Source organism: Lepidochelys kempii, chromosome 6 (assembly GCF_965140285.1).
Source record: "Lepidochelys kempii isolate rLepKem1 chromosome 6, rLepKem1.hap1, whole genome shotgun sequence".
Lineage (NCBI taxonomy): Eukaryota > Metazoa > Chordata > Testudines > Cheloniidae > Lepidochelys > Lepidochelys kempii.
Window position 1 is genome coordinate 84,928,850 of NC_136385.1, and position 16,407 is coordinate 84,945,256.

Genomic DNA, 16,407 nt, shown 5'->3' on the forward strand with positions numbered 1-16,407 from the left:
TAAATTTGTTAATCAGTTTCAATTGTTCAGCTGTAGGTGGTGGTACAAGACAGTTGGCTACCTTTCCCAGCTAGTGACGATTTCATCTATGACATATGGTACAAAATTCATTATTTTTATGTTATCATTAGGCAAGAAATACTTTGTGGAATGTACTGGTATGTTTCAGATAGATTTATGGCCCATATATTCATAAAACTTTATTGAAACTCCTGGCTTGATTGCAATAAGTATGTAAAGAAAATGAATGTTAAAGAAACAAACATGCATGGACTGGTGTCCTCTCTTTCTCTGTTGGTGCCATGAACACCTACCATTCTATAGTTACTGAGAAATTCCATATAAAATGCTCTTAGAAACTTCTGGCTACTCAGTTTAAATGGTTGTTGTTGAAACACACTCTCCTTTCTTTTCTGGCTAAGGGAGTGAAAGACTTGGTATTTAATCTGGGTCTCTTGTATAGAACTGCAGAGGACTCTTCACGTAGAAGGTTGTGGAAAATCTTTAGGTTTTTAATTTTCTGTCTGCTATGAATCAAAGTAATTATGTACCTGAAGGCAGAATTTTCCCGTATAGACTTTTACACTTAGAGTTGACTCTTTGTTCCATAGTCTCTAACCAAGACAATGTATACACATCTTTTCTTTGTCTAATGTAAAAAGCTTGATATACTATTGAAAGTAGAAGTAAGTATTTAAAACAAAATACCCACACAATAAAGAAAACTTATGCAAACTAATTTTTTCTTGTGCTGTGCCAAAAATAAAAGTACTTTTCTGTAGAGTGTACAAATTGGATGAGAGGATAAAAGTATATTGCGTCAGCATTTGTGTGGCTCTGTTTCTCTATTTAGAAATGTCTTTAGCAAAGAAAATCTTGCTCTAGTTATTTGCCAATAAGATATTTTTATATTTCTTTATATATGTTTATGTATATAAAGAAATATAAAATATATATAAAATCAGAAAACATTTGAATGCAAAAAGCTACATCTATAACTACCCCTGCTGCCGTGTTATTGCTTTAAAGTTAGGGTTATTGGTTTATAATGTGAGTATTTTGATTTTCTCTTAATAGTTGAAACTAGGCATATAGCTGAGTTTTGTTGAGAAAATAAAAATCCAATAAGCTGATCAGGTTGAGGGGCTTTTGTATTTAATTTGTGCTCGGAGTGGATGCTTTTTTGCTTAGGATGAGACCAGAACAGCTTGTTTAAATTAAAGGAAGCACTTTTCTGGCCTTTCCTTGGTACTGTGTATGTTTGTCGTAATAGAAGAGTCTTTGTAAATTGCTGATGTCTTTGATTAAGATGGTCTTGGTCAGCATGTCATGGAACTGTGTAAATAGTTAATGAGTCCAGATTTGTACATGGCTAATGATTATAGATTAAAACACTTTTTTTATTATTATTTTTTTATTTGAGTTGCTAGGTTTTTGGTTGCTTTTCTGTCAAGTATTGCCATTGCAGATCCCCACTTTTAAGAGTGCCTTTTAGTCACAGAATCATCTGGAAATCAGTATGTGGGGCTGGTATACAAGCCTTCACATGTGTCTGAAAGGGGCTGTGCCTCCTGTTCTGTGTTCCTTTCCTATTATTGGAGGGAGCAGGCCTCTGAACCATCATTTTTCTTTAAGTGCTCAGTACTATTTAACATTTCTAACTTAGGAAGAAGTAAAATTATGTAAATGTTTACTTGTTTAGGGCAAGTTTATCATTGCTCCTTTTATTTGCTCAAATGCAACATCTCTGCATAGAACTCTGGATTCAAGTGATCTCAGATATTGTATTCAGACAAAGTATCCAAGAGAAAACAGTACTCCAAATGCTGAAAGTTCCTCAGAAGTTCTTTTGCTAAAGGATTCTGCAATCAGTGTATTGGCTTTGTAGATTAAGTTAAGCAGGAGCATTGGCTGGAGCTACCATTAACACAGAGAACCTAGAGTGCTGAGCTTAATAGGACTATTTCCGTTTCTTTCATTCCTGTTGTTTCAGAGACTCCTAAATCCCTCAGGATGCAGGGCTGCTTCAGAGTGAAACAGTTCACAAAATCCAAAAATTCTGGCCTTGGACTGGAGGCTGTGTTTAAGTAGTTATGCAGAAGTCCCTTCTCGTCCCTTCCCCTCCCCCATGGCCTTTTTCCCCTGAACCCTAAAAGGTGCACAGTGTAGCTGCTCTTTGTTGGTAGGAGAGAGCTCTCCTGCCGACAAAAAAAAAAAAAAAAAAAAAAAGTCCACCAGTGAGCGGTGATAGCTTTGTCGGCAGGTGAGCTCTCCTGCCAACAAAGCGCTGTTCATGACGGTGTTTTTTGTTGGCAAAATTTTTGTTGTTCGGGCTGTGTGGTTTTTTCACACCCCTCAACGACAAAAGTTTCACTGATGAAAGTCCAGTGTAGACAAAGCCTGAGAGAATTCTTAATGCCTTTGTCTCTGACCATCAGAAAAAGAAGGGAAGAATCTGAGCACTGTCTTTGAGCCCAGTATGAAGAGCCAGTGATAAGAGTTTAGTGTACAGGCAGTAGCATTCATTGGGTTTGGAAGGGTCTTGGAGTCAGAAGGGGTGTGGAATCCTGACTGTCTGAATTCTGGGCCCCTCAGATGTGATTCTTGACAGTCTGTCTGCTCTCTTACCTTTTGGAGTACTTTGGATCAGAATGTTGTTGGTTCTAAAGGGGAGCTTGGGGTGACAGTAATTTGTGCTCCCTTCTCTTCAGAGCAATGGAAGATTATCCTTTTCTCCCGACAGTCTGACTAATTCATGATCTCTCAGGCCTGTCACATCCTTTCCTGGGACAATGTATGACTTGACTTCAGAGGCTTGAATCCAAAAGGTTCCAGGAACTACCTTGGAAATTAGACATAACCCTTAGACCCAAGGTGTAATTTCAAGCTCGGGTAGATGTACATGCACTAGTGTTTAATTGAGCTAGTGCATTAAAAATAGTAGCGAGGTGGCAGCAGTGGTGTGGGCTAGCTGCCCGAGTACTTACCTAGGTTTCAGATGGGATTGAACTCAGGCGGCTAGTCCATGCTGCTGCTTACACTGCCATTTCTACAGAGGTATTTTCTAGCAAGCTAGATGAGTCAAAGCTAGCACATGTAGTCTATCTGAATTGAAAATTATATCTCTAGCTGCAGTGTAGATGGTACCCTTAGTTATACCTAGAATGGGACTGGGGTTCAATGTGGAGTTGTTAGATCTTTGAATTTCTTTGTACCAGGAATTAGCCCCATTTTTAACCACTAGTGTAGCTGCACTGATGTAGACTCTTTCTGTAGACAGTCACAATTTCCAGTGGTGGCGCACACCTGCTGGAAATTCAGGTAAACTTCACAAGTGTGAACTGACGTTTTCCTCATCTGTACTAAGGGTTTGCGCTGTTGCAGCTACACTCATGCCTGAAATGGAAATTAATTCCAGACAAGGTCTTTAGGTTCTGCTTGTAAATTGTAATACTGACTTCAGAAGTAAGATGTTCAAGATGGCTTGTTTTTCTTCACCTGGTTCTTGATCCAGGTACTATTAATCATCTCGAGGTGTTCAGTGTATTCCCCTTAGACTTGACACTAGTACCACAGCCTCTTACCTTTATAGGCTAAATACACAATGGTTCATGTGGCAGCAGTCAGCCTGTTCTACAAGTATTGCTAAAAAGTCATAATCAAAGTAGCCTAGGTAACCTTCTCTAAAGTTTACCACCTAATATTTGGGAAAAATTGTATTGTGATACATAAATCGAGAAAATCTTCTGTTAAAGACTTAGAAATGTGTTAGCGTTCATGTTTTTATAAAATTATGGTCTTTTGAACTCCAGGACATGTACAAATAGATTGGTGATCTGAAGTAAGGTCAGTTTAGGATATAATACACTGCTAAAGGAGCACATTGCTATTTTATGAATGGGGAAAAGTGGTTTTTGCTTTTCCTGATCAAGAAATTGGAGAAGCTGTATTGTGACTGAGCATACACTGGGCATATGGAGGAATTTGGTGGAGATGCAAAGTATGAAAATAAAGAATCTGCACAGTTTAACTTTTTAACTACAGCTATACAGTGAATTGCTTGGAAATGAAAGAGAAGATGACCCAAAAGTTACATGATGCATGTCTAGCCTGATTATATATTGACACTTTCCAAGCCACAATAACTGCATGTGTGGGAACGTTGAATAGGATAATTTGGAGACAATGAGCTAAAGGACAAGCAATGACTTATTTGTCCACAGAAGTTAAAATTGTGGCAAATGGAAAAACACCTAATAGTGCTTCCAGGACCACAATAGATGTTGGATTTTGAATATCCCTATTAGTTCAACCTTTATGAATCTGCAAGAATTAAATCTTTTTATAGCTTGAAAGTAAGTTTTTTTTCGGCTGCCAGTGAGTTGCGGATGACGATATTTATAAACCAGGCTGCTACAGCAGGATATTCATGCATGTCTCAATCCTTCCATGTGACAAAATCTACGGAAAACTACTGTAAGTGATGATGATGATGATGAAGTTAAAATTGTAGTAAGCAGAAAGGCAGATCTCTCTTTTGGGCATATGTTTCAGGAAAACATTTACATTCAAATACTTGCTTAAAATGTATTGTTTATAATTCACTTAAATTTCCCCTTCTTCAATCATGATTGAAACCTAATAGCATTATTTTTAAATGTTTCTATAAATGTGGCTGAAGATTTTTGCCCATTTACCCAATTTAGGCTTGCTTAATTTCTGCCTTTATTTATACAATTTCAGACAGACTTGTCACTTATACTGTCTGAACATATATTTCTGACAGCCAATAAACAATAAGACAGAATTGTTATGGGTCCCAAATTACCATATTCTGGGGGACCTAGAAGTTCTCCTATACTCCATGATGGTTGTCAACTCCTCTGATCACACAGTCTGTTTCTTCAGTCTCTGGTCTGCTGTTTCTCCAATTTGGGCCTTGTTTATTTCGGTCCTTTTATACATTTCCTCGTTACATATTTTTTAACGTCAATCAATTTTAAGCACATTAAGCAAGCGTTTTAGGTAATACGCATGCACACGCTTCAGTTTACACAACTTTTGCTGTTTAATTTCCATGTCGTCATGTTTGTGTCATCCTTCCCCTGGATTTTCCCATGAGAAGGGGGTTCTCATTATTACAGGTTTGTGTATTTTTATCTCAGAACTTCCAGCACAACATGACACCTTTATTATGTCAATAATAACATCATTTTAAGCAAATCTGTATGAGAGGAGGAGAATTGGCAAAACCACACTTATGCCAATAAGGCCCTGACTTAAGTGTTACCTTATCTAAGTTCATTAACTATTCATAAATATAAATTATTAAAATATAACTCTTAATCTTACCATTTAGCTATTTCATATTCATATTTCAGTATTATAAGTCACAAGCAATATATGTGTGTCGTATTCCTACCCATGAATCTACTTGGTGGAGGGACCTTTCAATATCACCACCATTTTTTTGTCTTCTGCAAACGTATTTTTCAGGGGACTTTTGTCACTCAAAGTCCAAAACCTTATATTTTTGAATACGTGACAAATGGATTTCTCCTCTCTACTCCTTCAGCCTCCCCTCCCCTTTATCGTGTGTGTGTGTGAGAGAGAGAGGAAAAATTGATAGAGCTGGATCCCCCCGAGGAGGAAGGGTGAAGAACCTCAGGAGGAGCAGAGGTACATTGATGAGCAAGAGGAAGATGTAAGGCTGGGAGGTGCATACATTGATCGGCTGGGGGACAGGTCAAGATGATGCCGGGGACAGCGCAGAATTCATTAAAATTTTGGGATTTGGAGAGAAGTTGACAGATCCACATCATCAGGCAGCCTGCGAGAGTTCCTGCAGCAGGGGCCAAAATCACCTTACCTTACGAATTGGGAGAGTTGGCCACACTGTTTTGCCATACACACATTCAGGATGACCAGGGGAAAATGAAAACATTTTCTTGTACTTTTTGGTGTATTTAAAAAATACTTGTTTTTTGGGCCAATCGTGATTATTTTGGGGTCTGACTCCTGCTTTTAGAACTTTTGAGGTTGGCAAAACTGAGGACTTTTCCTGCAATAGCTTGTCCTGGCTGTGTAGTGCTGAGCACAAAAACGGGGAGCAGGAAAACTTTCCTGTGTACTGAATACCCCTCTCTCCCACCCCGAACAAACCCATTTTACCCAGGCACCATGCAGTAGTGGAGGAAATAATTTAACTTGCTGGATGAATGCAGAGAGGGAGGGCAGGGACAAGCTGGAATAGACAGGAACAGGCTAAAAACAGGTGGTAAGAGAGGGCAGGAGGCATGTGCATGTGGATGGGAACGGGGAAGGGACAGGAGCAGTGTTCATGTGGATAGGAGCTTGGAAGGTGGAGTGGGTGGGGCAGGAGTCTGACAGGGGAAATGGGGCAGATAAGGGCAGGGAGTATCTGTGAAGGGGAAGTGCAGAAGTGTGTCTTAACTCCTAGAAAACGTTCTCCTCCAGAACTTTCAATTGAATCCAGGGTCTTGGAGTCTCAATAGTCCTGTGCTGTCTTCCAAATAGCTGTGAAACGCACTGGCAAAATGTCTTTTCCCTTTATAGTTTCTGTTCTGCTCAGAGGCTAACCGCTATCAGTTACTCAGTTAACTCAAGTAGTTTGGGTGCTCTGGCTCTCATGGTTCCAACTCTTCTAATGAGCTGTCTGGTAGTCATGGTTCCACATGTAATTCCTGTGGGTTTTTTGTTCTCAGTAGGCTTTTTAAAAAAAGTAGGACGTTACCTTTAAAAATACCTTAACAAAATATTACAGTTGCAAAGTCAAGTACTCAAAAACAAGGAAATTTCAGTGTCCTGGTTCACACTGCTGTGTCTGCAGCTTTTAATCTTATTGGCAGTGGGTCAGCTTTCGTTTGAGTGCAGCATGGTCTTTCTCCTGCAGGAGCTTCAAGGTCAGGAAGTACCCACACTGTCAAGTCTTTTCAAAGCCAAACATCCTAAGTTCCTTATGTCTGAACTATGAGTGAAGCACATACTTAGAGGGAACTCTGAAGCAAGGAGTTGATGAGGGTGAGAACTGACCCTGAGAAAAACACTTTTTATCCCTCTTAGCTTTTTGTTCTCTTGCCCTATCCCACTGCCAACAGGCCTCTGGTGTGGCTGTGCACAGAATATAGTGCTCATGTGCAGGCATGGCTTTGCCTCAGTTGCCTTACCTGTCCTGCTCAAATTGCTCCAATGGGAAGATGCACCAGCACCGCTTCTGGCCTTCTTCTAGCCTCCTCAAGAAAACACCAAGAGAAGAACTTAACACATGTATCCATCCTCACTGTAGTATGTGTGTGCTTCTCCATCATTAATTAATTTTATCCCTCACAACACTCATGTGAGGTAGGGAGGATGTTATTCTTGTGTACGCTGGTCTAAGTCTCCTTAGAAGGAGCAGCATTGTAGTAGGCAAAGGGGTAATAAATACCTTACAAATACTCAGCTTTGGGGGGAAGCAGTCACTTTTAATAATCTGTTATATGCAACCCAGTTTAGAAGGTAGACATTTCTATTGAAGTCTGGTTTTTTTCACATTATTGGGGAGGATGCTGCAGTGTTTTATCCTGTGCAACTTCAGTTTGCTTTGACTGGAAACAGATACATTTTTAATTACTTTCACGCCAAGGAAAATACCCTCCTGTAAACACGAGATTGAAGAAATTGTGTGAAATTTCAGAAGAAATAACTTCCAAAAAATTCTGTCTTCATATATCCTAATAGGTCCTTGTGTCTTGCAAGATGATGAGTTGGTATGGAATTTTTTCCTAAAATAAAATTTTGGATTATATGCTGTACTCTAAATATTAATTCAGGTGATAATCTTGTGGACATATCAGCAGAACTGTAATTATGGTTAGCAGTTTAAATGATGTTTTACTGAGAAGTTGCTTAACAAATTCAAAAGCTTTTGTGGTTTTTAGATGGCCCCCAACTCACTACTCTTGCACTATTTTATAAGTGTTGACACATAATTGCATTTTTGTGTTGACACATACTTGACTCTGATCTTAGTTTAGTTTGACATTTTTGTATGTCTGTAACTTGTACATGAAATGTAAAATTTATTTCTGGTTGCTAGTTTAATTTCCACATTTAGGTGCTGATTTTACAAGTGAAATGTAAAAAGTGGATATGTAGCTGCAAACAGTCCAGTAGTACTACATTTTTGACAGATAAAATGTTTGATATCAGGATTATTTTCATCAGTTTAGTAGCTGAAACAAGAATTTCATTGTGGAAAGCTCCTGCACATGCTAATAGTAAAAGACTTGGACGTGAAATTCAGCCATTTTCTCTTTAGTTTTCATCCAGTACAAACTGTTTTTTTTTTTAAGCCAAAATCACAAGCCGAATGGCAAAACTTTTAATAAGCACCAATGAATGGGTCCTAGATGTCAAACTGATGCTACATTATACTTTTATTTTACATTTGTTGTGGGATAATTCTGCGTGTGTGTGTGTCTGTAAAATAACTAGTGCGCAGAATGCAGTATCCTTAGTATAAAACATACTGAAGAGTCATTCAGAGTTCTAGCAACTTGGTTCTCAAAAGATGCAGAAATATTCTTTCCTCTTTTGTTGTCAGTGTGAATCTTTATTACATCTTTTTTTGTGTATGCATAATCATAACTGACTTCTGTAGTTTTGTTGTGAAAGATGGCATCATTATAATTTCACTCTGAATGGTGTTTCATGTTAACATGTTAATTAGTTTAAATACAGAAGAAAAAGCATCATTGCAACTCTAGACAAATAGTATATTATGATTCCTGGGGCTTCATATTTGTTCTTGTCTTTTTTTTAAAAAATCATCCTGTTTGCTTTCTGGTGCAGATATGACCTAACAGAATGGAAATGATTGAATGCTTTCTACTTAAAGCACACTATTTTAAACATCTTTTTACTTAAGTTTTGCTGTTAAGGAAAACTCACATACTGTAGATGTGATCTTAATTGAGGGTTTGTATTGTGAATGTTTTATTACACTGCTTTAATAATATTTTTGGAGTAACTGTGGTATGTTTTGTTGTAGCAGAAAAAGAAAACTAAGGCATTCAATCCTCCAACCCGTAGAAACTGGGAAAGTAATTACTTTGGGATGCCCCTACAGGATCTGGTTACACCTGAGAAGCCTATACCACTGTTTGTTGAAAAATGTGTGGAATTTATTGAAGATACAGGTAGGATAGAAGTATTGTTGGAAGAAAGATTTTTACCCTTTTCAGCGAGGAATGTGTGTCTTTCCTTTAGTTGTGAAATTGATTTTATAATTTGACGTTGACATACAAGTACATATTCGTACAATTTTAAGATTGTTTACTGTAAGATAAAAATACACTTCAGGAATATCAAGTATGTTTAGATCATATGCTTAAAATGACTGGTTTTATGGGTATTTACACACACAATTTTTAAATATAGCCACTGCAGCTCTTTAAATAAGTGGCTAGCTTCATTTTTGTCAGTAGAATTATTTAGAACTTTAACACAATGGCACCATGATTGTCGCTAATATATTTTGCATAATCATATATTAAAAAAAACTCAATCCACATTTTTCAGGTGGCAAAAACAATTGCTTGATTTTAATATGAGTGCAATTTGTTCAATAAAATCCTTTCTACCAACTTAAATTTTCTTTTTAAATTGACAAAATAATGCTCTTCTTAGTAGTTCTCTTATGATATTTAACATTTTTCATGTAGAAATTACTGTTCATGCAGTACATTGAAAGAAAAATAATTTGATTGTGTAGTCCAGTTTAACACTTCTGAGAATTCTCTAATAGTGAAAAATATTTGAAGAAAGTATATGCATGCACATTCTGTAATACAACATAACACACATACTTAATCTGTTTGGTATTTTTTTTTAGGCCGGTGGAAGTATCATACTAAGATGTTACTGATTCATATTGGCCAGCATTCTTATCCCCCGTAGCATCCCATTGATCGTAGGGTGACAAAGTATATCTATTGCTAGTAAAATGAAACTGGATATTTTTATCAGTAATAGAAATGCTGTTTAGTATGTGCTATTGTAATGTTTCTAAGAGAGCTACTACAGGTGGTATGACTAATAGTCATCACCATGGAGAAGTTCCATCTGTTATACATGGCATTGATATGATGTACATACATTAGATGAATTGATCAGGCATTGACCTTTTGTGGCATCAGAGAATTAAGAAACTGAATTGTCTGTCTCTAACACTTTTCTTTCATGGCTTCCATGCCTGAAGGCAAGAGCTGGTGTTTGACCCCCACCCCAAAAGAGAGAGAGAGAAGGCACTGTATAACGGTAGTCTACTTGATGTTGGCTTGCAAATGTTACCAGAGTATGGCAAATGAATATGTTCGGTGGTGGTGAATCCATTGCCCAAATCAAAAATGTTCTCTTAAAAATGGGAATAAAATGTTCTAAGTTAAAATAAGGTTTCAGAGTAGCAGTCGTGTTAGTCTGTATCTGCAAAAAGAAAAGGAGTACTTGTGGCACCTAATTTGTTACTCTCTAAGGTGCCACAAGTACTCCTTTTTTTTAAGTTAAAATAACTTTTTTATCAACAGATATTTTGGAAAAATTAATTTTTAGAAAGTCTACAGATAGGTAATATGCAATCTTATCTAAATAAACTCTTGCATATTCATAAGTCTTTCAGCTGTCAAATGAGAAATTGGACGTTTAATTTTGTGAGAGCACTTTCAATTCTCTGAGAAAAGTTAATTTAAAGAAATTGATAAAAATAACATCCTAATACCTGGAGTATTCAAACTATAATTGTTATCAAACACAGGGGATGAAAATATGACTTCTGCTTTGGGCGGGGGTGGGAGGGAAAGCTCTAATGATTTGGGAAGTGGGTTACTCTTCCTTTTATCACAGGTTTCAGAGTAGCAGCCGTGTTAGTCTGTATCCGCAAAAAGAAAAGGAGGACTTGTGGCGCCTTAGAGACTAACAAATTTATTTGAGCATAAGCTTTCGTGAGCTACAGCTCACTTTCAATCAGCTGGAAAAGACTTGCCATCTTTATGTTCTCAGCCAGTAACCTGCCCTCATTAACCAATCCCTTTTCTGCCTTGGAAGGGATCATATATTTTAGTCAGTCTCTTGGCTTGTGGTGGCCTCTCAAAAGAGGAGACTCAGAAAGTGCTGATGTGGATTGGGCATTCAGTTGGTTGCAGATATTCTACAGGAAGCAGCATTTGATTTGGCCATATCTATTCTACTGATAGCATCTTAAATTTCAGAAGTATGTTATGGATTGGGTTCCAGAAGGAGAATTTCAGGCTTAGTTCTGTCTCACTGCCACCCGCTTTGAAAGGAAATGTGTTTGGGGATGTCCTGGATCAAAAGCTACTTCCTTCCAGTAAAAAAAAAAAAAAAAAAAAGGGGGGGGGAATATCTATCCTTTCCCCACTCAGGCAATAGTCCTTCCTTTTGTCATTCCTCTTACAGACCCTGGAGCAGATCTTCGTTCTAGATCTGGGCTGGGATAGGGGTTGGGTTTGGGAGTAGGCGCAGGCTCTGGGCTGGGGCTGAGGGGTTCGGAGTGTGGGAGGGGGCTCCGGTGCACAGAGACATCCAAATCTTTGTTTGCCATGGTGCTCTTTTGACATGCTTTTCAAAACTGTCCTCATGTAGTGGGAGTTTGGCCAGTGATTTGTCCTTTTTGATGGCTAGATTGAGGCACGAGCAATTCAGATCTCTGTGGGTCTCCTTTTCTTTTTCGCTCTGGTCATACAGCACTCCTACCAACTTCCTTGCTGCAGAAATTGCAGCTTGTCTGTCAGTCTTTCCCTACTTGGCAGGACTCTGAAGTGGTAAGCTACATTTGTTTTAACAGCATTAAACACAGATTCTCCCCCCCACCCCCATACCAAATAAGGATGACAGTCACATCCTGTTAATGCGTGTACAGCAGGAAGTACGTTGCAGAAGTCAGGAGTGAGTGCATCACAAATTGCATGCACAGATATGAATTGAAGCTTGTCAGTTGTGCTGATAGTGGTGACTGTTACAGTCCATATATCTGTGTTCAATTTTTTAAAAGAATGAACAGCAAGGAGTAAAACATCTGTCATGTGACCTAATTACTACGGTTCCTTTGACACCAAGAGGCCCAAAACCCATATTGGCATATACAGCATGCAGAAACATCCTTTTGACTGCTTCCTCTTAAGTACAGTAACTCCCCACTTAACATCCTCTCACTTAATGTTGTTTCAATCTTACATCCCTGGTGAATTACAGAACATGTTCCATTTAAAGTTGTGCAATGCTTCACTAGAACATCGTTTGGCTGCCTACTTTGTCCACAGCTGACAGCCCCCCATCCGCTCCCCTACGCCCCCCGCACCCTCATAGTGCCTCCTGTCCTCCGGCAGACCCTGCGGATCAACGCCTCCCCCTTTTCCTGCCCATGGCAATCGGCTGGCTTGTGGCATTCAGGAGGGAGGGGGGGAGGAGCGAGGACTCAGCGCGCAGGCTCCCCCTCCCTCCCTTGCCTCCCAAATGCTGCAGACTAGCTGATTGCCACGGGCGGGAGGAAGGGGGGAGGCTGCGTGCTGAGTCCTTGCTTCCTTCCTGCCCCCTGACCGTCGCGAGCCAACTGATTGCTGCAGGCAGGAGGGAGGGGGGAGGAGTGAGGATGCGGCCTGTGGAGTAAAGGGGGAAAGTGCGGGGGAGAAGAGGTGGGTTAAGGGTAGGGGCTGGGGGAAAGAGGTAGAGTGGGCGGGCTGAGGGTTGGGCCCCCTGCCCCTGGTGCTTGCAGAGTCGGGGAAGTTGCTGCTGCGCAATGTGCTTCTCCTAGCCTACAGCACCTTCAGCCTCCTTGCTTGCCTAATTGTCTCCAGTGCCAGTGGGCTGTGCCTGTGTGGGGTAAGGCGGGGGCATCACCCAACTATAGTACTGTATTGTATGGCCAAAAAAAATTTCGCTGGAACCTAATCCCCCCATTTACATTCCTTCTTATGGGGAAATTGGATTCGCTTAACATTGTTTCACTTAGTCACATTTTTCAGGAACATAACTACAACGTTAAGTGAGGAGTTACTGTACTGTATAAGTCTTGGGCTTCTTCAGCACTTTTGCTGGTGATGGACTTTGCTACTTAATAACAGGGAAAGTGTTCACCAGGAAGGAGTGGTTTTGTACTGGGTGTGCTCCTTCACTCTCAGGTGCATTTTGAACCCTATATTAACTGGGGAATTTTACAGGTGACTGCTTGTTGAATGTCAAAGGATGGCCATGGAGGCACAGAGCGTCCACCAATCACTTGATACTGCTTGCAGCTTAACCTTATATCCTGTCTTGTGCTGTCTTTCTGCATTTTTTAGAGATACTATTGTCATATCTTTCAAAGACTTGGATTACAGAATTAATCCTTTTAGGACATGCATAAAATGCGCAGCAGCCAATTCATCGAAAGTGTGGAGTTTGTCTCCAGCCATCATTGGTGTGATGGCCATGGCATCGCTTATGTACACTGTGGATTATTTTCTTGTGGGTTTTTAGCTCATGGATTCTTTCAGCTTGAACTCCTAGTTGATGCCCTAATTTAGCTCTGTCTGACATAATCACCCAACAGGATTATGTGCCTAAGAACAGTTCCCATTGAAACATCTTTGTCTTGCTAAGGACAGGGCTCTGTGGAAGCAAGTAGCTATCAGTCCAGAAATGTGATTCTCCTTCCCTTGCTAGACTTCAAATTTGGTCTTCTTGGCCATGTCAGCAGATGTTTTGATGACAGATTTTCTTGACTGAGCTGAAGAAGCTAGATGTCCCATCAGAATCAAGTGTACTTCTCACCAATCTCTCCATTTGTTCTTCACCAACACCTGCTGTTGTCAGTAGAGTCTCTTGTATATCTGATGTTACATGCAGTCTGGTAGATATGCTGATATTCACTTCTAGATGTGATTCAGGATCAGTGGGTTTGTCAGATTGTTAATAACATGGTTGGTAACATGCTTTGCATCCCTCTTCAGTTCAGAGAATCATAGAATCATAGAATTTCAGGGTTGGAAGGGACCTCAGGAGGTCATCTAGTCCAAACCCCTGCTCAAAGCAGGACAATCCCCAACTAAATCATCCCAGCCAGGGCTTTGTCAAGCCTGACCTTAAAAACTTGTAAGGAAGAAGATTCCACCACCTCACTAGGTAACGCATTCCAGTGCTTCACCACCCTCCTTGTGAAAAAGTTTTTCCTAATATTCAACTAAGCCTCCCCCACTGCAACTTGAGACTATTACTCCTTGTTCTGTCATCTGCTATCACTGAGAACAGTCTAGATCCATCCTCTTTGGAACCCCATTTCAGGTAGTTGAAAGCAGCTATCAAATCCCTACTCTTTTTTCTTTTCTGCAGACTAAACAATCCCAGTTCCCTCAGCCTCTCCTCATAAGTCATGTGTTCCAATCCCCTAATCATTTTTGTTGCTCTCTGCTGGACTCTTTCCAATTTTTCCACATCCTTCTTGTAGCGTGGGGCCCAAAACTGGACACAGTCCTCCAGATGAGGCCTCACCACTGTCGAATAGAGGGGAACGATCATGTCCCCCAATCTGCTGGCAATGCCCCTACATATACATCCCAAAATGCCATTGGCCTTCTTGGCAACAATGGCACATAGTTGACTCATATCCAGCTTCTCGTCCACTGTAACCCCTAGGTCCTTTTCTGCCGAACCGCTGCCTAGCCATTCGGTCCTTAGTCTGTAGCGGTGCATGGGATTCTTCCGTCCTAAGTGCAGAGTTCTGCACTTGTACTTGCTGAACTTCAACAGATTTCTTTTGGCCCAATCCTCTAATTTGTCTAGGTCCCTCTGTATCCTATCCCTACCCTCCAGCGTATCTACCTCTCCTCCCAGCTTGGTGTCATCTGCAAACTTGCTGAGGGTGCAATCCACACCATCCTCCAGATCATTAATGAAAATATTGAACAAAACCGGCCCCAGGACCGACCCTTGGGGCACTCCACTTGACACCAGCTGCCAATTAGACATGGAGCCATTGATCACTACCCGTTGAGCCCGACAATCTAGCCAGCTTTCTGTCCACCTTATAGTCCATTCATCCAGCCCATACTTCTTTAACTTGCTGGCAAGAATACTGTGGGAGACGGTGTCAAAAACTTTGCTGAAGTCACGGAACAACACGTCCACTGCTTTCCCCTCATCCACAGAGCCAGTTATGTCGTCATAGAAGGCAATTAGTTTAGTCAGGCATGACTTGCCCTTGGTGAATCCATTCTGACTGTTCCTGATCACTTTCCTCTCCTCTATGTGCTTCAGAATTGATTCCTTGAGGACCTGCTCCATGATTTTTCCAGGGACTGAGGTGAGGCTGACTGGCCTGTAGTTCCCAGTATCCTCCTCCTTCCCTTTTTAAAAGATGGGCACTACATTAGCCTTTTTCCAATTGTCCGGGACCTCCCCCGATCACCATGAGTTTTCAAAGGTAACGGCCAATGGCTCTGGAATCACATCCACCAACTCCTTTAGCACTCTCGGATGCAGCGCATCCGGCCCCATGGACTTCTGCTTGTCCAGCTTTTCTAAATAGTCTTGAACCAGTTCTTTCTCCACAGAGGGCTGGTCACCTCCTCCCCATGCTGTGCTGCCCAGTGCAGTAATCTGGGAGCTGATCTTGTTTGTGAAGACAGAGGCAAAAAAAGCATTGAGTACATTAGCTTTTTCCACATCCTCTGTCACTAGGTTGCCTCCCTCATTCAGTGAGGGGCCCACACTTTCCTTGACTCTCTTCTTGTTGCTAACATACCTGAAGAAACCCTTCTTGTTACTCTTAACATCTCTTGCTTGCTGAAACTCCAGGTGTGATTTGGCCTTCTTGATTTCACTCCTGCATCCCTGAGCAATATTTTTGTACGCTTCCCTGGTCATTTGTCCAATCTTCCACTTCTTGTGAGCTTCTTTTTTGTGTTTAAGATCAGCAAGGATGTCACTGTTAAGGCAAGCTGGTCGCCTGCCATATTTACTATTCTTTCTACACATCGGGATGGTTTGTCCCTGTAACCTCAATAAGGATTCTTTAAAATACAGCCAGCTCTCCTGGACTCCTTTCCCCCTCATGTTATTCTCCCAGGGAATCCTGCCCATCAGTTCCCTGAGGGAGTCAAAGTCTGCTTTTCTGAAGTCCAGGATCCGTATTCTGCTGCTCTCCTTTTTTTTCTCTGTGTCAGGATCCTGAACTCAACCATCTCATGGTCACTGCCTCCCAGGTTCCCATCCACTTTTGCTTCCCCTACTAATTCTTCCCGGTTTGTGAGCAGCAGGTCAAGAAGTGCTCTGCCCTAGTTGGTTCCTCCAGCACTTGCACCAGGAAATTGTCCCCTACACTTTCCAAAAGCTTCTTGGATTATCTGTGCACCG

At 40.7% G+C, this 16,407-nt stretch overlaps 1 protein-coding gene across 9 annotated transcripts in view; it reads left to right on the plus strand.

The window, feature by feature from the left end:
• The window catches only part of ARHGAP5 (Rho GTPase activating protein 5), an 84,105-nt gene that overhangs the window by 16,803 nt on the left and 50,895 nt on the right, over nt 1–16,407 (plus strand). For 5 of the 9 annotated variants that reach the window (XM_073348976.1, XM_073348975.1, XM_073348978.1 and 2 more), the window contains one exon: nt 9,053–9,200. The exons of 1 other annotated variant lie outside the window; for it this stretch is intronic. In XM_073348976.1, the coding sequence (XP_073205077.1) occupies nt 9,053–9,200 (148 nt within the window). Of the gene's footprint in view, nt 1–30; nt 228–9,052; nt 9,201–10,261; nt 10,497–16,407 lie in introns of those variants that run through there. 3 more of the 9 variants (XM_073348981.1, XM_073348977.1, XM_073348984.2) reach the window with 3 other exon arrangements.